This window comes from Molothrus ater, chromosome 5 (assembly GCF_012460135.2).
Source record: "Molothrus ater isolate BHLD 08-10-18 breed brown headed cowbird chromosome 5, BPBGC_Mater_1.1, whole genome shotgun sequence".
NCBI lineage: Eukaryota > Metazoa > Chordata > Aves > Passeriformes > Icteridae > Molothrus > Molothrus ater.
Genome location: NC_050482.2, coordinates 66,425,666 through 66,444,980, shown reverse-complemented (window position 1 = coordinate 66,444,980; position 19,315 = coordinate 66,425,666). Strand labels below are relative to the sequence as shown.

The 19,315-nt window shown below is 43.1% G+C and overlaps 1 protein-coding gene across 4 annotated transcripts in view; it reads right to left on the bottom strand.

Annotated features, from left to right (window-relative positions):
• IQSEC3 (IQ motif and Sec7 domain ArfGEF 3) overlaps positions 1-14,429 on the bottom strand; it is a 99,788-nt gene extending 85,359 nt beyond the window's left edge. For all 4 annotated transcript variants that reach the window (XM_036400979.2, XM_036400982.1, XM_036400981.2 and 1 more), the window contains exon 1: positions 13,873-14,429. In XM_036400979.2, coding sequence (XP_036256872.1) covers positions 13,873-14,384 — 512 coding nt within the window. In that variant the 5' untranslated portion in view covers positions 14,385-14,429. The remainder of the gene's footprint in view (positions 1-13,872) is intronic.
• Positions 14,430-19,315: the final 4,886 nt, after the last annotated feature.

Below are 19,315 nucleotides of genomic sequence, written 5' to 3'. Positions count from 1 at the left end.
CTAAGCTATCTCTGTGGCATTTTTAGTCCCAGGTTCAGAAAGTGTTCATTTACTCTTTGATGCAGAAAACACAGGCCAAAAGAGCTGACTTGTTTTCTGTATTCATCACTGCACCACTAAATAAAACAATTAAATGTGAAATTCTTTTAAAAAACCATTTGGCAAATATTCCTTTCCATCTTTCCTTACTGATGATTTTGTTAATTCAGTGGGTTTCTGAAACCCGTGTAAGTCACCAGCTATAAAAACTGAGTAGAGGTGACATAAAGCATATCTCACTTAGACAATTCAGAGACAATAGTGAGTGACTATATATGGCTATATATATTCTAATCAGGATATTCTAATATATTCTGATATTCTAATCAGGATACAGGTCTATCATCCTACCTATCCTACTGTTCAGTTCATGCTGGCATGCCATGCTCCTTGTCCTCCCAAGAGATGTCTGGGAATTGAACAGCAGAAACTTTCCTCAAAGCCTTGCTCTCAGCACTGCTGGATTCAAACAAAGCTACTACAGTGTAGCTCTCACACTCTGCTCTCAAAGCAGAGCTGTAGAACGGAGGTTTGGGGCAAAAAGAGGTTAAAATTGCAAGTGAGGAAGAGGAACAAAGGTGAACTCAGTAAGAACAAACTAGAGGTGCTGTCTGGAAGAAGCCAGTGAAGTTTGGAGAAGGACTCTAAGGTCTTTTCCTGAAGGCCAGCAGCATTCTTGCTATCTTTGCAAAAGACACTGTACTACAAGGAGGCACTCAGGTCCTAACTTTTCTTTGTGACCTTGACAGAAAGATTAGTAACAGAGAAATGTCATTAAATTGGTCGTATTTTAACTGTTTTTTTGTGAAATATCTCCAACCAGTGCCACATTGGATCCCTGGAGAACAGTTACTAATTTTGCCTCTGGTTAGTGCTCACCTCAGGGAATTCAACAGCAGCAAATAACACCAGAATGGAGAAATAAAAAAAATAGAGCTGGAAGATAATGAAGAGAGAGTGAGATCGTGGTACTCCAAGATCCTAAGTCTTTTCAAACTGAAGAAATCAGTATCATCCTACAGTACAAGCTGAGAGGAGAAAGTAACTAACACAAATAACCCCCTCCTGGTAAGAGAAAGAAACTCCATAAACATCCAAGGCACATTCACATCCTGAAGGCATGCTTGCCCTCTCCCTTGCCACCTCTGCTGCTAACTAATGCAGTCTAGTCTACACTGAACACACCCACTGACTGTGGTACAAGTTCTGTAAGAATTCCCTGAGTGTTCCTGCTCTCATCCATGCACCAGAGTGTGCACAGAGCACTTGGGTCTGTGAACCACTGGGTCTGCCCCAGCACAGAATGGGAAATCAGGCAGGATGGAGGATCCATTTCAGAGTGATGTCCCTGGGTAAAAGCTAATCAGGATAAGCTAATGAAACTTGTTACCATCAAACCCTGTACCACAACCAGGAGGGATGAGCAAACACAAATGCTCTTCTTATTACTGGACATTAAAATTCAGCCCAGAATCCAATTAAGCCAGACACATCCATCACAAAAGAGCTCTTCTTGGGTGAGACAGGAAAGATCTCACAGCACAAGGCTTTGCATGACTTGGTGATTGCATGTACTGCTGTGATTGTTCCAGGTGATGAGGGGACAAGGGCACAGACCCCTCTATGGCTCCATACCTAGCAGGAGAACAGGGGGAGGGGAAATACAGCAGTGAAGAAGAAAGTGTGTCTTGCTAGGCAGGGTTTTTTGAAGAAGGTCCTCTGTCAGCTTACTGACGTGCACTTCTGTGTGTGATAATTACTTTTTGCTTCCCCAGGCTGCATGCAGTGCCTGCCTCTGTAAGAGGCTTTTCCTTTGGCTTCCATGAGAGGAATATTTCTGGTGTCTTCCATGTGCTTGCTAAGTTTTCTGCCATCAAAGCAGAGTGAAACAGCAGACAATAGATTCTTAACCTTCCTTTTCTCTTTACCCCTCATTGTTCTGTGCAACTCATAAATGGTTCATTGCTGCAAGAAACCTTGCTGGACTTGCATGTAATACACATCCACAGCCCTGCCAACCTGAAACCAGGTGTCTCAGTTCCTCCTCAAATTCAATACTCAGTTTTGTTTCCAGCGCCCACTGCTCATTCTTTCTAGTGTGCATAACTGACACAAATCATGAATGTCTGCTTAAGACTTTTGACCAAATTACAGATCTTTAATTGGCCAAAATTATTTCTGTTATCAAGCTGTCCAGGGAGCAAATCAAATTTCATGATTTAGAGGAACATTATTTATGCCATAGAAGTGACCTGATAACATTTAACGCTTCTTGTCCCGTTTGTCTCTTTCTTTCACTGTACCTACTTGACAGATCAGAGCCCTGGGACACAGGTTTTACTCTCAGCTTTGACTGGTTGGGTGAACTCTGGCAAAATGTTTTCCATGTCTTCATTCCCTCCTGTCAAATGAGAACTGCCTTTGTAAGGACTGAAGGGTTTACTGCTAGACAGTAATGCAGAAGAGACATTATTATTATTGTTATTATTATTACTTACATTTGCTCGGTATTTCTATTATTCATCCTGCTACAAGACCTTTCCAAGGTTAGAGGTATACTAGAGCTTACCTGCTTGCTACTTGGTGCACTTTTAGATATTGGTAGGGACATTTACTAGCAATATTCCACATGTGAGTAAGTGCATTACTTCCTAAAGCACTTTAAAATGTAACAATAATGTGTATTTGTGTTCATCTCTTAAATGCAAGTGTTTCTGGTGGCAGACTGCAGTTTCTTTCATAGCAGACTGCAATGAAGCCTTGTAAAGAACTGCAGCAAAAACATGGGGTTTGATTCCTTTTATTTTATATTACTATTTGTGCTTGAGGTAGCAGGATGTAAATTGCTTAGTGAGGATTTGTCAGCATCTCAAACCTACATCACACAAAAGAAAACAAGTTCACAAGATTAAGACGATGAAGAAGGAGGCCTGTTATCAATAAGACAAAACAGTGAGAGGTGTGTGAGGATGAATTTACTCTGGCATGTGAACAGGGAAAACACTTTTGTTCTCTGTGTGTGTATCCTGTGAGGGGACTCCAACATTTAACCTGAAAAACAGAGGTATTAATGGCAGGCAGAGACATCCCAAAAATTGTGCTATCTGCAGACATACTCCACTGTCCTCTCTTGGCACTCTGGGTGTTTCTTGGAGATCTCCCAAGCATTATCCAGCCAGGTTAAACTGCATTGCTTTATGAGATCTGATAAACCTCTCACCCCACAGTGATGAGAGCTAGTCACATAAACTCTGGGCATGCAGCAGTGGGCTCCTTCCTTATGCCTAGGAGCTGCCTACTGGGCTTCAACCAGTTGGTACCTGTTAAGGATAAATGTTTGGTGTTTGCTGTTTATTATTAATTTCTGGCTGATGAGAGGCTTCATAAAATATAACATAAACCCCTGTCATTCCTTCCCTCCCCCAGCATCATTACAGTTGCACATGTAAATGAACCACACACTCAAAAACTTCACAGGAGCCTCTGCTGGGGCTCCTGGCCCTTCTGCATTCTACAGTTTCACTGGCTCTTCTCCCCTTACCCTCGTAACTCCTCCCCACTGCTGCCCACTCTTCCATCACCTCATAGCCTCCTGCACAGACATCCTCTGCTGAAGGCCAGATTATGGCATATCCCATCTCTGAGTGCTGCAGAGGCTGCAGGGAGCATGCAGATGTGCACACTGCTGCGATGCACTCCTGAGGCAACGCTCTAGCCACGCTGCCAGGCTTGGGATTTGAACACTGAGTTAATATAGACTCAAAGCCAGCCTGAGGGCTGCCCTCAGCAGAAAGCAGAGACACACTGTAGATGCCTCTCATCCTCTTCTTCTCCTCTTCCCCTGCCACAGTACTTCCTTTCTTCTGCCTGCCTGTAAAATAACTTGCTGAAAGCAAACAGTTGGGCAGAAGTCTGATCCCTGCCTTAAAAACTAGTAGATTCTTTCTTCCATTTTAGGGATAAATACCTTTAAATAATACCTTTAAATGTCTGAGATTCAAACTTTTTCAAACTGAGATTCTAAATACCTTTAAATGTCTGAGATTCAAACTTTTTGCCAACACTTTTCTTCCAACATGGATACAATCTGGTATTCCCCATCAGCTTGTACACATGGCTGTAGGAGTCATGGTAAATGAGGTGATAAAGGTGGTGTAATAGTTCCAGTCAGAGCATGTCTAGCGAGGAAAATATTTCTGTATTCAGCTTAACAAAAAGGAGAAACTCACCCCTTCCTCAGCAGAAACAAGCAAACAGCATTGGATGGTCCTGAAGCTAACATGGGGATCACAGTCCCTATAGGAGTAATAAAGAATTCTTGGGGGAAGCTTTACAGCAATTGGCTGTGCCATCCCAAATGGGTGTCAGGGCAAGTAGGCAGAGAATCTGACAGTATGCAGAACTAACTCTAACCAATTCCAGTGGTGGGATGGAAGTCAACTCAAGAACATCTGTAACATCAGATGTGTATGATATCTCATGTCTCTTCCAATTTGAAGCCACCTAGTTAAGTGAATTCAGCCAAGCAGATTTGCATTTAAGTGGTGACAGAATCTGGCTCTTAGACCTACCTAGATTGTAAAATAGCATGAATTACTGAGCCATGCAGTCTGTCTACTTCAGAAGTTTGACTGGACATAGATTTATTAGCACAGAACATTGTAGAAGAAAATAACTTGAAGAGAAGTCTTTGGTAAGGGAATCAGTGAATCCTGAGAGCAAAGGTAGGAGATTCCTCAGCTTCCCTGCTAGTTCAGATGAAGGTCAGTTGTCCAGTGTCCCTGGATATCAGGACAAATCCAGATGCTCAGCTACTATGGTGAAGGGGGCCATGTGAGTACCTAGGCAGACACAGGCAATTTACTGGTGCCCTACAGGGAATGGATTTTCAAATTAAAAAACAACAAGGACATCTGTGAGAATTCTGAACTGACTGAAGAGCTGAACTGCCCAAAAGAGGCAGAATCAGGATTCCTCACGGTGGGGGAAAAAATCAAGAAAAGAGGGCTGAGATTAGTTCCTTAACTGAGGTAAAAAGAAAGGAAATAATCTCAATAAATATGGAGAGATACCCTCTCTTTTCAAATATGCTATAGCTTAAAAATTTTGTGAAGAACCTTAAGGCCAAACAACACTGCTCCAGGAGGCAGATGGAAGGATGCTCCATGGAGGCAGGGTCCACCCAGGCACTGCAATACCAAGATGCTGGATGTTGAGGTTGAAGAAGAAACAGTGTAAGAACAATTCTCACACTGGAGCAGGATAATGTGAACCACTTTAGAGGAGTGCCTAGAAACCAATGTGGCAAACAGATTGACAGCAATGTCCTGAATTTTAATAGAAAGGTCAGAATTCGAAGAAACATCTGAAGTTCAGCAAAACCTGAAGGATATCACAAGCTTCCTTAAGATCTGTATTAATTTCAGTGTCAATTTTCTACTTCTCTTGAGAATGACATAGATGCTTTAGTAAGCTTCAGCAAATATAAACTCTCTAGCAGTAACTTCCTCAGCAGCAGCCCATGCCCATGCAAACGTTGGCAGCTGGAACAAGATAATCCACCAACTTCATATGGAAAGCCAGGAGGAGCAACAGACTCCATTGCCAGTGGTAAACCTCTACCTGTGTGTCCCCTGAAATGCTACAGTAATTCCCCAATTCTTCATTACCTTTAATATTCCAGGACTTTTAAGCAGCTATTAAAACAGAACACCAGCTCCAAGACAGGGTCACAGATTTGGAGTGGACTGTTCAGCCATCTGATGTACATTGCTTCATTGATCTAGGACTTGATCTTTATTCCCTGGGTTCCTAAGCAAAATGTGAGTTCTGTGACCATATATATTTTCCTTTTTTCTTCCTATGCCTGTGTGTCTCTCTTTCTCTCTGTGTGTATGCGTCTGTGTTGGTTTCTGCTTTGTAACTGCAAATCCCACAGAGAGTTTCAACCAAGTTTGAGTCAGTTACAGTGATTTCAGAGATACTAACCTCTAGCAAGTTCCATAAAAGTAGCTGGCAGGGTGTAACAGAGAGAACTTTGTAGGTTCTCCTATGAGGAAAAGGCTGCTGCTGAGTGAACTGAAGCCATTTCTCCACAGAGAAGTCTCCATGTTGGAGTGAGATGTTATAAAAGCCTTAGCACCAGGAGAAGCTTAGATGAGAACTCACATCTCGTTATGCATCAGAAAATGTAACTGTGACACAAGTCTTCTGGAAGGCAAGCTTCATTAGTTCTGCAGATCACAGAACCCCTTGTTTTCAGCTGGAAGAGGGCAGGAGGGATAAGATTTAATTTTGTATTTAAAATCACTTCAATTTCATCAAAATGGTCTCTCTTAGATGTGATTAATCATGGAAGATATTGATCCACTTCTATTTCTCTCAGAAAGTGCAACTTCAGACCACATGAAAATAAGGGCTGAGCAATGAGCCTAAAATAATACAATAATACCTGTGTGAGAAGCAGGCTGTGCAAACACAGCACAGAGAAAATAATAAAAAAAATTCATTATCTAAAGAGCAAATATGCCTTTATAACCCTGAAGCAACAAAACTCCTACCACCTTGTATTAAAATACTGTAAGAGAACATCACAAACCTATTACAGGGAGAATGAGAATGCTGCTTAATGGTTTTCTCATTGTTCACTATTATCTCTGTGCATTGCTATCCATTGCTACTATCAGCACTCATTTGCACCAGAGGAGGAATGTGTATTTCTGTGTGAGGAAAGATACACAAAATCTGGTTCCCATCCTCAGGTGATGCAAATTGTCAGGGCTGTACTGACATCAGTAAAGATGCACTGATTTCCTCCAGCAGATGATTTGCTTTTCTGTATGTAAAAAGCACAGAAACTAGGTGCTGTTTCAGCTTGGCTCTGAGACACTGCTGTGGACAAATGCTCATGCAAATACATTCTTTTTATGTGCAAATATACATATTGCCTTGCAGTACACATTGCAAGAAAAGACAGGAACTTTAGGCTGCTTCCTATGCTGGAATTTAGAAAAAGGATTGTTCCTGATCTACCTGCCTACTCCTGTCTATAACAATAGATCTCCAACTGCTTTGTCACAGATCTTAAAATACATAAAGATGAAAGGGTCAGTCCAGCATCACAAGTCTGTTAAAAATACATTTAGGAGGCATTAAAGTTTGATTTTAGGGCTGCTAGTCTAATGCTTGAACTGAGATCTTAAATAGAGCCATTGGGCAGAACAAATCCAACAGTCAAGACTATAATATTCTCACCAAGGGCTTAACTAAATGAAATTACATATTCCAGAATAGATGAACACAAGAATAATACCAGTTTGTTTCAAGTTACATCTCTTTGAGGAGGAAAAAAGCAATATATATATATATGTATATATATAATGTTTAAAAAAGTAGGAAAAAAAGAGAAAATTTTCAGACTCTGTCTTTATATATGACTTTTATTTTTTTCTTATTTGCTTTCATGTGGTTCCATGGAATGTGGACCAAGTAACAAGCACAGGCTACAAGTAATTCTAAAGCAAATAAAATATTTTCCATCTCTTAAACAGAGAATTATTTCTGGCTTTCTATAACATTTTCCTAAGGGAGAAAAACAAAAGGTTTCATAACTGAGACTGGAAAAGGGAAATAAACCACTGCTGAACTAGGAAAGAAAGAAGAAAACAAGCAATCTAAAATGGCATTTATAGGGAAAATAACAGAGAAAGCAGAAGATGAATAAACCCTATATACAGAAAGATTATGAAAGACAGGCAGTAGCTCTTTTTTCCTGTTTCAACCTGCATTCCAAGGCAAAAGGAAAAAAACTACAGCTGAGAAATTTCTACAGTCTAATTTATATATTTGTGTAGAGGTATTTTTGCTTGCAGAAGTGCACATCATTTTATCATGTGAACTTTTTTTTAAAGAGTAAGTAGATGCCATAATTAATGGAAGACCCAAATTCCAGCTGACAGGCTCTGTTCTGGCACTATCTAAGGACTAGATGAGCATCCTGAAGTGAGATTTCTCTGATTTATTCTGACTAAAATTGTAAATAATTTCAAATATGGTGTTGGTGGGAATGTGTGCAGTCTCTCTCACATAAGTAGATAAGTAGATATCACCTTCTGCATGCACAAACTGTTTGAACCATGCCTTACCTGTATGCTCCTGTGCACATCATTTAATGAAGGATGTGGAAGTTGCTGCCAAGAGTGGGACAGCCAGCCCAAGAGCCACCTGGCACTGAGGCCCTGGCAGAAATTCTCAAGGACATTGTTAACACCGACTCAGCTGGGACATTTTCCCCTTAATACTTTTCCAACCAGCCCTGTGTGTATTATTTTGAATGCTAACTGTGTCGCCATGTGAGTCCCCTGGTCCTAAAGTCTTCTCACAGAGCTTTAACTTGGATCTGCCTGGGAAACGACAGCAAATGGGTCCACACAAAGCATATGGGAGAAAGGTTGAGTGACATAAAAATGTCACCATCTTATTAAAAAAAGCAAAAAACCCCACAAAATAATGCATTTGTGTCCCTTCTTATTTAAGTATTTTAAATTTCAGCTTTTGGCTGTTGTTTTCAGCCCCCAGCTCATCTTGCTAAATTATGAGTACAAGTCTTTGCTATTCCAAAGCATGCTAGATTGTTTCACAAGAATTCCTTCCTTGATATTACTCCCTGATGCTCCCATCCCACCAGGAATATTTCCCACAATAGAAATTTCAGCCTTGACACTATTCTGCTCTGGCTGGGACTTTATACAGCATCCTACTGAAGTCTTATCCCTGTGGAAGTCCTTGTGCTGTCCTTACTCAGCAATTTTATAGCTAGAACTTCATCCTGAACCATTGCTAAGCTAAATGCTTTTCCATCTCTCACTTCATCTATTATTTCTGAAATATTGTCATGAATCACTAACTCCATACTCCTCTGCCCAGCATTTTACAGGCCCTGCTGTAGGTAAAATGCAAGTTATAAAGTATATGTTATAAAGTATGTCTTAGCTGATTGCAATGAAAGTTATAAAGTATGTCTTAGCTGATTGCAAGTATATGTTATATGTTATAAAGTATGTCTTAGCTTATTGAAATGGAAGTTATAAAGAATGTCTTAGCTGATTGTGAGTGTATGTTATATGTTATAAAGTATGTCTTAGCTGACTGCAATGGTAGCAGCATGGATGTATCTTTAAATTAGATGTAGTCAAGGAGAGTCTACTTTCTGTTTTCCTCTCAGTGTGCTCTTTATGCCAAAATCATCTAAGCAGGACTTTAGCATCTGTGAAGCTGTGCCAATGCAGACCTCTGTCATTTGAAACCTGCTTACAGCACTCAACTCCAAATAACTTCTGATGCTGAGACAGAACATTGCTAGCAGGGATTTGCAGAACCCAGGGCAGCACCGATGCAACTATTTCTGGTGTGTGAAAGCTCAGGGGAGTTAAACCCTGAAATATGCTGGAGGAAATCGGAGGCACTGAAAGAAGAGGGCAAAAGTAGCATTCCTTGTGTGCCCAAAGTGAAAAAATAATGGATATCTGGGGTACACGAGCCATTTGGAATTGTTCTGATCTTCTTTTTTAATTGCTGCAGGTTTTTTTTGTGCTGGTGCAATGCGCAAATATAGCAAAATATGTTAATGGTAAACCATAATATTTACAGTTGTTGTTAGCTCCCATTGAAATCAGTAGGATTTTTTTCTAATGTCTTTACCCTGGAGATAATCCATAGAATAGAACATGAACGCATAGTTAAAAAGAAAAATTATGGAAAACAGCACCTCTGCATATGCAATATCTTCATTTTAAAGTTACATAATTGAGCTTTTGAAATTAACAAAAAAACCAGCAAACAGTCTCAGAACACAAGAGCAATAAGTGACTCTAACATCATCTTTTAAAACTTGCCTCTTTACTAAGATAAAAAATTCTATCCTGATTCAGTACAAAATAAAATTATATAGATTTCAGTCTAAGGCAAATCCAAAATGAGCTTTAAGACCTCTGGGAAAATGTGACTTTAGAAAAATTCTTCTAAGAGTTCATGGAGTTTGTTTTACATGAGGAGTTATCTTGTAGACCAAACACAGGCTAATAATTCAAAGACAATACTTAGATCCATTATGTCATGCTAGACAAAGACTGTTTCTATGTCTTCTTTTCACTGCTGATGATATGGTTAAAGGAAGACTTTAATGCCACTTTAATACAGAATGTTTGTGAATTGCAGCCATGTCTTTTGATGGAAGGAACTATAATGGATTATTAGCTATTATTCTAATTGTATTTATCAGAGTGAGTTTTCCTGCTAATTCCTGGGCTCAGAACAGAAGTCCTTCTATAGACAGCTCCTACTGAGAGTTCCTCTGATAAAAGCCAGCAGGATTTGGGTCATTTAGACTTAATCTGCTAAATTCAACGCTGTGGCATTTCCCTGATACTCAATGAAGGGTACTGGGGATTGGCAAGGAAGGTTGTGTTCTGATAAAAAGCGATGGAAAATTTATATTTGCAGAATTTGTCGACACTTTGGCATGGTCCCTTAAGACAAGAGGCTGCCTGGTAAGGGTGATCTGAGCTATGCTAATTTGGCAACCTGTATTTTTGAAGTAAAACATTCCATGACGAATGACCTTATTTTTTTGTTTTTAAAACTGTGAGGTGCTTATGCAATAGCCTCCTAAGGTAGAAAGAGACAGATGCCGTGGAATAATAATCAGCCTAATTCTTGCTGAAAATCTCTGCAAAAATCTTTCTTCTTTGCCTCCTCTCCTTTCATGGGAAAGCTGAGTACCACCTTTCCCACACAAAGACATGCAGCAACAATTAGGGGCCTCTGCATAGGTCAGGAATGCTTCCATTTACAGAGATAATATTGGTTTTGTTCCCTTTTAAAATGTAGGTTTTGGTTGGGTTTGGTTGTTTTGGTTTTTTTAAGCTTTAAAGAAAAAAAATTGTCAGTTTTTACAAAAACTAACAGCAAAAAATAAGACTGAAGTTTTCTTTAAAATAAGAGAGATGCTTCTTTTGCAGAAGACATCCCTTGCAGAAGACTGTTCCAGCTGACATGAACAGTCACACGTGTCCAAAAGCTCAGGTCTTCACTTCTATCCAGAGTCTGAGGTAAGCTGGGCTGCAAAAAAACCCTCAAACCTGACTCAAAATGAGCAAAATCCATGGGCTGTGTCTGAGGTGAGAAGGACCAGAACAAGTCCACCCTTAAACACATTGCCAGAACCTCCTGTTTTGTGAAGGCAGAGGAAATTCCATTACTGGGCAGAGAGAGCAGGGCACTGCCTGGGTGCTGCTTTAACCCCTGCTTTTAGCCCCTGTATCCCAAAACATGCTAAAATATCCTTTTTGTTCCATTTAGAGTGGCCATTTTCTGTAGTGAGCAGTCAGTCCTCTACTCTTGGCTAAGAAAAAAAAAAAAAAGATAACATTGAATTTCAGAGTTTATAACAGGGAAAAACATGTTTGGACGTGGGGGGAGGAAGGAAGAGAGAGCAGACACCTGGTCTGTGCAGGTATTAACATATATGTCTCCTGCTGTCACACAAAAGCAAAAATACAACTCACAGGTTGGCAAGCTGAATCATAAGGTATATTGGGCATCCTGTCAATTGGTGGTGAAAGACTCATCACCCTCCATCCAAGCTGCCTTTAAGTTAGATTTTGCAGTCTCTTTGCTTTCCCTCTAACAGTCAGAGACGAGAGAGTGCGAAACTCAGTGTACAAAATCAGTGGGGGGAAAAAAAGAACCTGCAGAAATGAGAAATGTAGACTGTTTGGCATCTCTCATATTTTCTTTTCTATACAAAGATTTTGGTTTGCCTAAGCTATAGAAGGAAACAGTAGCAGTCTATTTTAATCTTCCTGAGTGAAGAACGCTGCAGGGATTGCTCTGTTATCCCCAGCAGCAGCCCTGACTTTCCACAAAAAGGCTCCATCCAACCTTCTCCCTACCTCTCTGAAACAGAAAGATCATCATATGATATACCAGCAATCAGCTGGGTTCTTAATGCTCTTCTCTTCCGTGCATTTTGGCATGAAGGAAAAAAAACCCTACACTTCTTCCCCCAGTCAAATCCCACTGCAAAAAGAGCTCAGAAAAGGAGGAAGTCTTTAGTCTTATGCAGAGAAATTGATTCCTCAGTCTGTGTAATGACGTATGTTAGAAACTCTGTGCAGAAGCAAGGAAAGCCCTTGCCGAGATGATGCTTCTTACAGAGCCTTCACTGCAGGGAGTCACTCCTTAAAAAACAATAGGGTTGATTATGCATTTTTATTTGGGTTTCTTAGTGGATTGACTTGAGGGATTCAGACTATGTTATTCTGGATTTACACCAATTGGCATGAGTTCAGGATCTGGCCCCACTTCTTTTTTTAAACTCCAGCTATTTCATGATGAATAAGAGCCAGATCCTGCAAAGGCTTACTACCTGCATTAATACTCTGAGGAGCCCACTCACTTCCTCTAAGTTGTGATTGAAAAATTGAGTCTTACAGTGCAGTATTTTAGAAGCAAGCAGATGCTTTTTGGGATTCAAGCGTGCCTTGACCGTACGTATTCCTTTAATAGCCTTTCTTTCAATAGCAATACCTTCACTGATTTTCACAGAATCACATGATAGATGCTGAGCTGTTATGAAGTGGTGTAACTCTGCTTACACCAGTGGAAAACCCAGCTCAGCGTTGTAGTTCTGCTTGTGTATTCAAAACAAACACGAGAGAGAAGGGTCCCTTTATTGAAATTGTCAAAAGGCTTCATTTGTGTGCTTCATATGTACTTGTGTGTTGTGCACTTCAATTGTTTTGACATCCCTATAACAAAGACGATAGAGACAATTCCAGGAAAGACATTTGATCTAGTTTTACTACTTAAGTTAGTTTCTTTCTTATCTAAAAGAAGCCACAGCAGAAACTATGCTCCTTCTCCTTCTAACTTTACTAACTCTGGCTTTCAACCAGAAAACATCCCCCTGCTTTCCAAGTGCCTAAACAAAGGAAATTACAATACTGACTGCAGCTGTAATTACCAGCTGGTGAACTGATGGCACATACTGAATACATAATCCAAGAGAATGTTGCTCTTCAACAGTAGCCCTCTCCACCTATAGTGCTGGAATGCTCATCCTTGTTTACTATACATTCATGCACACCCAATGCATTTCAGTATCCAATACTAGTAGTCAAGCTTTCTTCACTGAAGATGAGACACCAGCAAAAAATACTTTGTCCTTTTGGACAGCTGGATCAGTGTCAGATGCCACGCACCAAAAAAACCCCAAATCCAAAAAACAAAGACAACCCACACGCGAGGGTGATAAGCACCCTAAATGTCAAACCTAAGCACTGCATCTGTATACATCACGTGCAATGTAATGCACCCCTTACATCAGCGAGGGCAGGAAAACCCCAGCTCACTCCAGGGAGGATGGGGGTTTTTAGACAGATACCAGCAACTTAAGGCAAGCAGAAGCGACCACAGCGCTGCTGTGCTTTGCGAGGCTAAGCCGCACTCATCGTCGATCACGGAGTTATTTATTTCTGTCAGACAATGAGGGCACGATGCCGTGTGTGCGCTGCCCAAGGGGTACAGACACTTCTCCACGGGAATGAGCGCAGTGAAGCGGGAGGCTGATGCGTCTCGGAAGCAGCATCCTTGCTCCTCTTCGCACCGTGCCTGCTCTCCCCGAGAACGCATCGAGGGAGGGATTCCCCACCCACCCACACACTGCCTCTCCCTCCTTGCGAGGCTGCACGGGGGTATAACCCAGTTCCCGGCTGGATGCGGGCGCGGAGGGAGCCGCCACCCCTGCCCGCCCCCTCTCCCCTGTGCACTTACTCCGCTCTCCGGCTCAGGACGCCTTTGCCGATGGCCTGGGGGGTCTTGTGCTGGAGCAGCGCGGCACAGCAGCCCTTGTCCCTGCCGTCCTTCTCGCCGGGGTGCTGGTGGGGCTGCGCCGCGGGGTGCTGGTGGCCGGCAGCCCTCCCGCCGCCGCCGGGCCCCGCCGGTGCCGCTTTGCCCGCGGGCGGCGGCGGCTGAGCCGGGAGCTGTTGGTGGTGCTGAAGCGGCTCGGACTGGCCCGAAGGCGGCGGCGGGGGCTGCTCGGCCGGGGGAGCCTGGGGCGGCTCGGCGGGGGCCGCGGGCGGCTCGGCGGGGGCCGCCGGCTGCTGCTGCTGCTGCTGCTGCCCGCGGAGGCTGCGGTTCTCGGTGCTCAGCTCGTCCAGCCGCCGCTCCAGCTCGTCGATGCGCTGGCGCTGGGTATGGATGAGGCTCTGCTGGTTCTGCACGATGGCGGTGAGCTCCTTCAGGTAGAGCACGGCGCGCACCGGGTTCTCCAGCAGGCTCTCCATGCCCCGGCCGCCGCCGCGGGCCCCGCCGCCCGCCCGCCCTCCCGCCGGCGCTCCGGCGGCAGCGGCGGCGCGGGATGCGGGGACGCGCACGGGCACGGGCACGCGCACCCGCGCCGCCGGCGGCCGCGCGCTCCCGCGGCCGGGCGGGAACGGGAGCGGGCGGGAGGGGCCCCCGCGCGAGCCCGCCCCCGGCCGCGCCGCGCACGCGCGTGTGCCGGGAATCGGGAATCGGGAATCGGGTCCCGTCTGACCCTCGGTCCCGACCCGGCGGTCCCTCGGCTACTCTGCCCGCCGCCGCCCCCCGCCCACCCGGCCGCGCCCCGGTGCCGGTGCCGCCCGGCTGCGCTGCCGAGCGGAGCGGCCGGTGCCGGGGCGAGCCCTCTGCGGAGCCCTTCGCAACCCCTCCAGTACCCGGGCTCCGAATCCCTGAGTGGCCTTTCTGAGTCTTGCTGTGCTTTCGTTATCCAGGATGCCTAGTTTTGGCTGCCGTGTTGATAACGTCCCTGGTTTTAGCTCACCTGATTAGAAACAGAATCATTAAGGTTGGAAATGTTCTCCAAGATCATGAACCCAACCTTTGACTGAAGAGCACCATGCCCCCTAAATCATTGCACTAAAAGCCATGTCTGCTTCTATTTGGGACTTCCACACTTCCCTGGGCAGCCTGTGCTTTAAGCCAATGCTTAACTACTCTTGCAGTGAAGAAATTTTTTGTAATATCCAACCTAAAGCTCCCCTGGAGCAACTTGAGGTCGTTTCCCCTTGCAGAGTCACTGGTTTCCTGGGAGAAGAGCCTGATCCCCACCCCACTACAGCCTTTTATCTGCAGGAGTTGTAGGGGGTACAAGGTCTCCCCTGAGCCTCCTCCTCTCCAGGCTAAACACCCCCAGCTCCCTCAGCCACTCCTCACATGGCTTTAGCTCCAGACCCTTCTCCAGCTTCGTTGCCCTGCTCTGGACTTGCTCCAGCACCTCAATGTCCTTCGTGTAACCTGAATGCAGGGTTAAATGTCTCAGAAGCAGTTTCTGAGGAAAAGGGATGTTAAAGGAACTTGCTTGGAATTTTTAGTGTCCTTTAGGTTCTTTGGAAGAAAGCTAGGGCTTATTGTGGAGTTTTGCTAGGGGTGTAGGTGCTGTAGATGTGAGAGCTGACAGGCAGGGCCTTTGCTGTTAGACTCCATGCAGGTTTTCTTCATTTCTCAAGAAATACCTTCTCTTGCTCTTCTTTATCCACAGCCATAAGTATTTGCAAACCTACAGCCTTGAGTCTGAGAGACTATCTGTGTGCTTTCTATTACGTTCATCAGTAAATAACCTGGTTAAGGGTAATGAAATCACTTTCAGTAACCTCTGTGCAGGTCCATGAAGTTATTTTTGTAATGGGCAAAATCCTATCCAGTCATTGTGAGTGCAGAAGGTCCAGGAGGCATCACGAGCAGTCAGGTTTTAGACAAGCATGCCAGTAGATTTGACTCATAGTACAAGTACTCTACAAGGAGTGTAGAGCTACTCTCATTTTGCCTTTTCAGATCAGCCAGACCTGCTCTGTAGCAAGGATTTCATGAAGTGAGGAAAGAAGAAATGTGAAAGAGAATCTCTGTTTCAGATGAGCTGAAAGGTGTATTTCCAGTCCCTTCTGTTCACAGATAGCCTTAGGAATGGAAATGAGTGCAAACAGAATCACCAGGATTAGAAACTGTTCACAGACTTCTCCTAAACCAGAGCTGCTATTCACAGTTCTCTTGCAGGCACTTAGAGGTGGCTTTGCAGTATCATTCAACATTGCCACATTTCTCCTGTGTGTTGGGGGAAGACCCCAGAGTGAACTCTAAGGATATGAGCATTCAAATCTGACACACTCATGATTTTATTGGAAAACTGAATGGGAAATGTTCCTCTATCTCATTGCCCAGTGTGTCAATAATGTTTTATGACAGGAGATTGACTTAGCAGAAACTGGCATTATTCAGCAAGGGCAGGGATGGTTACAGGGGAATGTGAAGAAAGGCACACACAGGAAGACAGGAGGTGAAAACACCTAAGCTATATTTGGGGAAGAGTGGAAGTGATGGTTTGAGAAATTGTGCTGGCATGCTGTCTGCTTTCAAAGGCGGGGCTGAACAGCAGTATTTCAGTCTTGCCTCACTGGAACAGAGTCCAGGGACAGCACTGAAATAACATGCTTAAGGCATTAGCAGATTCTGGGATACAAACAGGGGTGGCTATGTGCACACTCATAATTGTAGGTGCACACACACACAGAGCATTTTTGGGAGAGACTTCAGGCACAGATTGCTTATTTGGTAGAACAGAGGAGGTTCTTTTAAAGCTTAAGGCAAGCCCTGTGCAGAGTTCTGGTTTTGCAGTGGACATCATGTTCCTTTGCAGGTCAGCTGGATAAAAGAGATGAAGAAATAAGGGTCATAGACATCACACTGGCCAGTCCAGGTAAAGCCAGCCAGGTCATGGCATGTATTCTTAAGGAAACACTAATGAAAAAGAAAAAATAATCCTGATTTGGATGTTTGGGGCTGGGACAAAACAGCCTGGAAGTCTTGTGTCATGATGCTTCAATGCCTATCAGATGTGACTTTTATTGCACAGAGTGAACCTGATGTATTCACTCCCTGTTTCTGCACCTTTAATTTGCTTGACCAGCCTTATTAGCCTTATTTGTACTGATAAATCTTTGTCATAAATTAAACAGAGACCTACAACAATGTATTGGTAAGCTAAAACCAAGCAGATTAGCAGGAGAAAAAGAAACAAACCTGTTTTCTGTGCAGGTGTTGTAACTGGTGGACAAAAAGGCTACAACCAGCCCTGACCTTCCAGGTTTCTAAAGAGAGCACACGTGCCAAAGGAAATGCAGCACAATGCTTTTGTGCCTAACATGAGGGACTATGCAAGGATTTCCTTACAAAACTTCAAGAGTTAATAGAGTTGCATAATCCTCTGTAATAAGAAAATTCAGTAAAGATGGAGTATTCATCCAGGAGGAATCTGCAAGCACATCACCAGAAAGTGAATGTCTCCTTTCTGTCTGTGAGGAAGATCCTGCATGGCTGGAAAACGCCTCCTCTTTTATCCAGCCATCACTGTGGCCGTTTGATTATGCTGCCACAATACCTGGCACGCAGCATTTGCACAGCTCTGCAGGCTGGTGAAGCACTGTTCTGTAGAAGGTAAATGGTAGGATTGTAGCCATCAGAAAAAGGGAAATGCAGACATACAGTGGGTAAATGATTTGTCCAAGGCCGTGCAGGAAGCTGGGGAGAGAGGATACGGCAGGAGGGATGAGGGGGGAGAAACCTGTGATGACACCACACACACACACACAACACAACCGATCTCTGATTTCAAACATCTTTGGCATTTAGCACAAACTTCAGGTCATTAAATGCTGCTGCTTCTCTCTTTAGGAGTGATATTATCTGGAAGGAAGCAATGGCAAAGATACGGAAAGCCTGAATTCTGTTAAAATTATTTTTGCCACAGATAATTTGTTGGTATTGTATTTTTCAAAGTACTGATTATTTTCAGTCCATTCCAGGAAAAATAATAATGAATAATAATGGATTAATTATGTTCTTATGGAATAAAGTGGCTTCCTTATCCACTTAGCAAGGTGCTTGGGCATTGCACAGACAATTACAAATAAAGTGCAGCAGTAGTAATTAAAATAAGCATGCATTATAAATCCACAACAAAATGCAAATGAGTCAAGCCTCAGGATTTAATGGAAAGGTCTAATACGACATGATTTAATTTTATATTTCTTTAGCTATTTAACTCAGAGTAAAATTAATCCATAAATAAAGGTATACTAAGAAGCATACATGATAGGGAAGGTAATAAGTGTTTCAACTGCAGAAAAATTTGCACTGCAGAATGTTCTTGTAACATTTTCTGAGAGGTCCTAATCTCACTGTAATTTTCAACAGCTCACTGAAACCTGATGCAAGCAAATCACTCCAGCCTCTTTGACAGGTAGAGACTTCCCATGTTTTTCCATTTGAAATTCTGTTTGAGGCATTCCCTTCTCAGTTACACTCTATCTCTTCTTGGACAGGAGGTCATCACAGCAAACCCAGGCAGTCTTTTCCTCATTTCTTGCATTTGATCCCAATTTCCTCCACCTTCCATGCCTTAACCTTGCAAGGTTAACAACTTCCCCCTGGTAATTCAGTATCCAAAGTGCTTCCAGTTGGAGAAGCAGGGCATACAGCTTAGGTTCCCAGCTATGATTCTGTGGACTTATAAGCTTATGATGAGAATTTTATACTTCTATAAGACCTGCATTTCTGCATATTGTCTTTGTTTGAGGAGAAAGAGAATTTAGGAAGGTGTGTACAAGGACATGGAATACAACAAAGATTATTTGTGTTTACGACCAAGTCCTTGATCCTTAAGGAAGGGCACATTGAATGTTGGCCAACTCAACCTTAATTGATCTAACATTTTCTCCCCTTCTTCCTGTCAGAAAGCTAAGTGAAATCCCCACAGCTGATATTTCCCATCTGATCTAAGTTCTTAAGGAGAACACACAAGGAAGCATAGCACAAACCATATAAAGCCCTACAGAACTACAGTAAAAGATGGGAGGTAAGAGATGCAAGAATCATGGTCCTGTATTTCCATCTTTCATTCAGGTTTCTGGGGGAAGATTGAGGCATTTTCACTCTCACCTGGAAGTTAGCAGCTGCTCAAGTAAAGCTTCTCATAACTGCTTGCAAACAGGCTGCAGACCAAAAAGAATTCTGCAGGAATTAGATTAATAATCTCAAAATAGAGGATAGAATCAAGAAAATAATAATGTTCTCATGCATAATTTATAGCAGAGGAAAAAAACCAAAAAGCTTCTCCTGAATGCTTCTTTCACCCAGGCTTTTTTCACTTGAGGCTGCATCCAAAACTGTTCAGATCAATGAG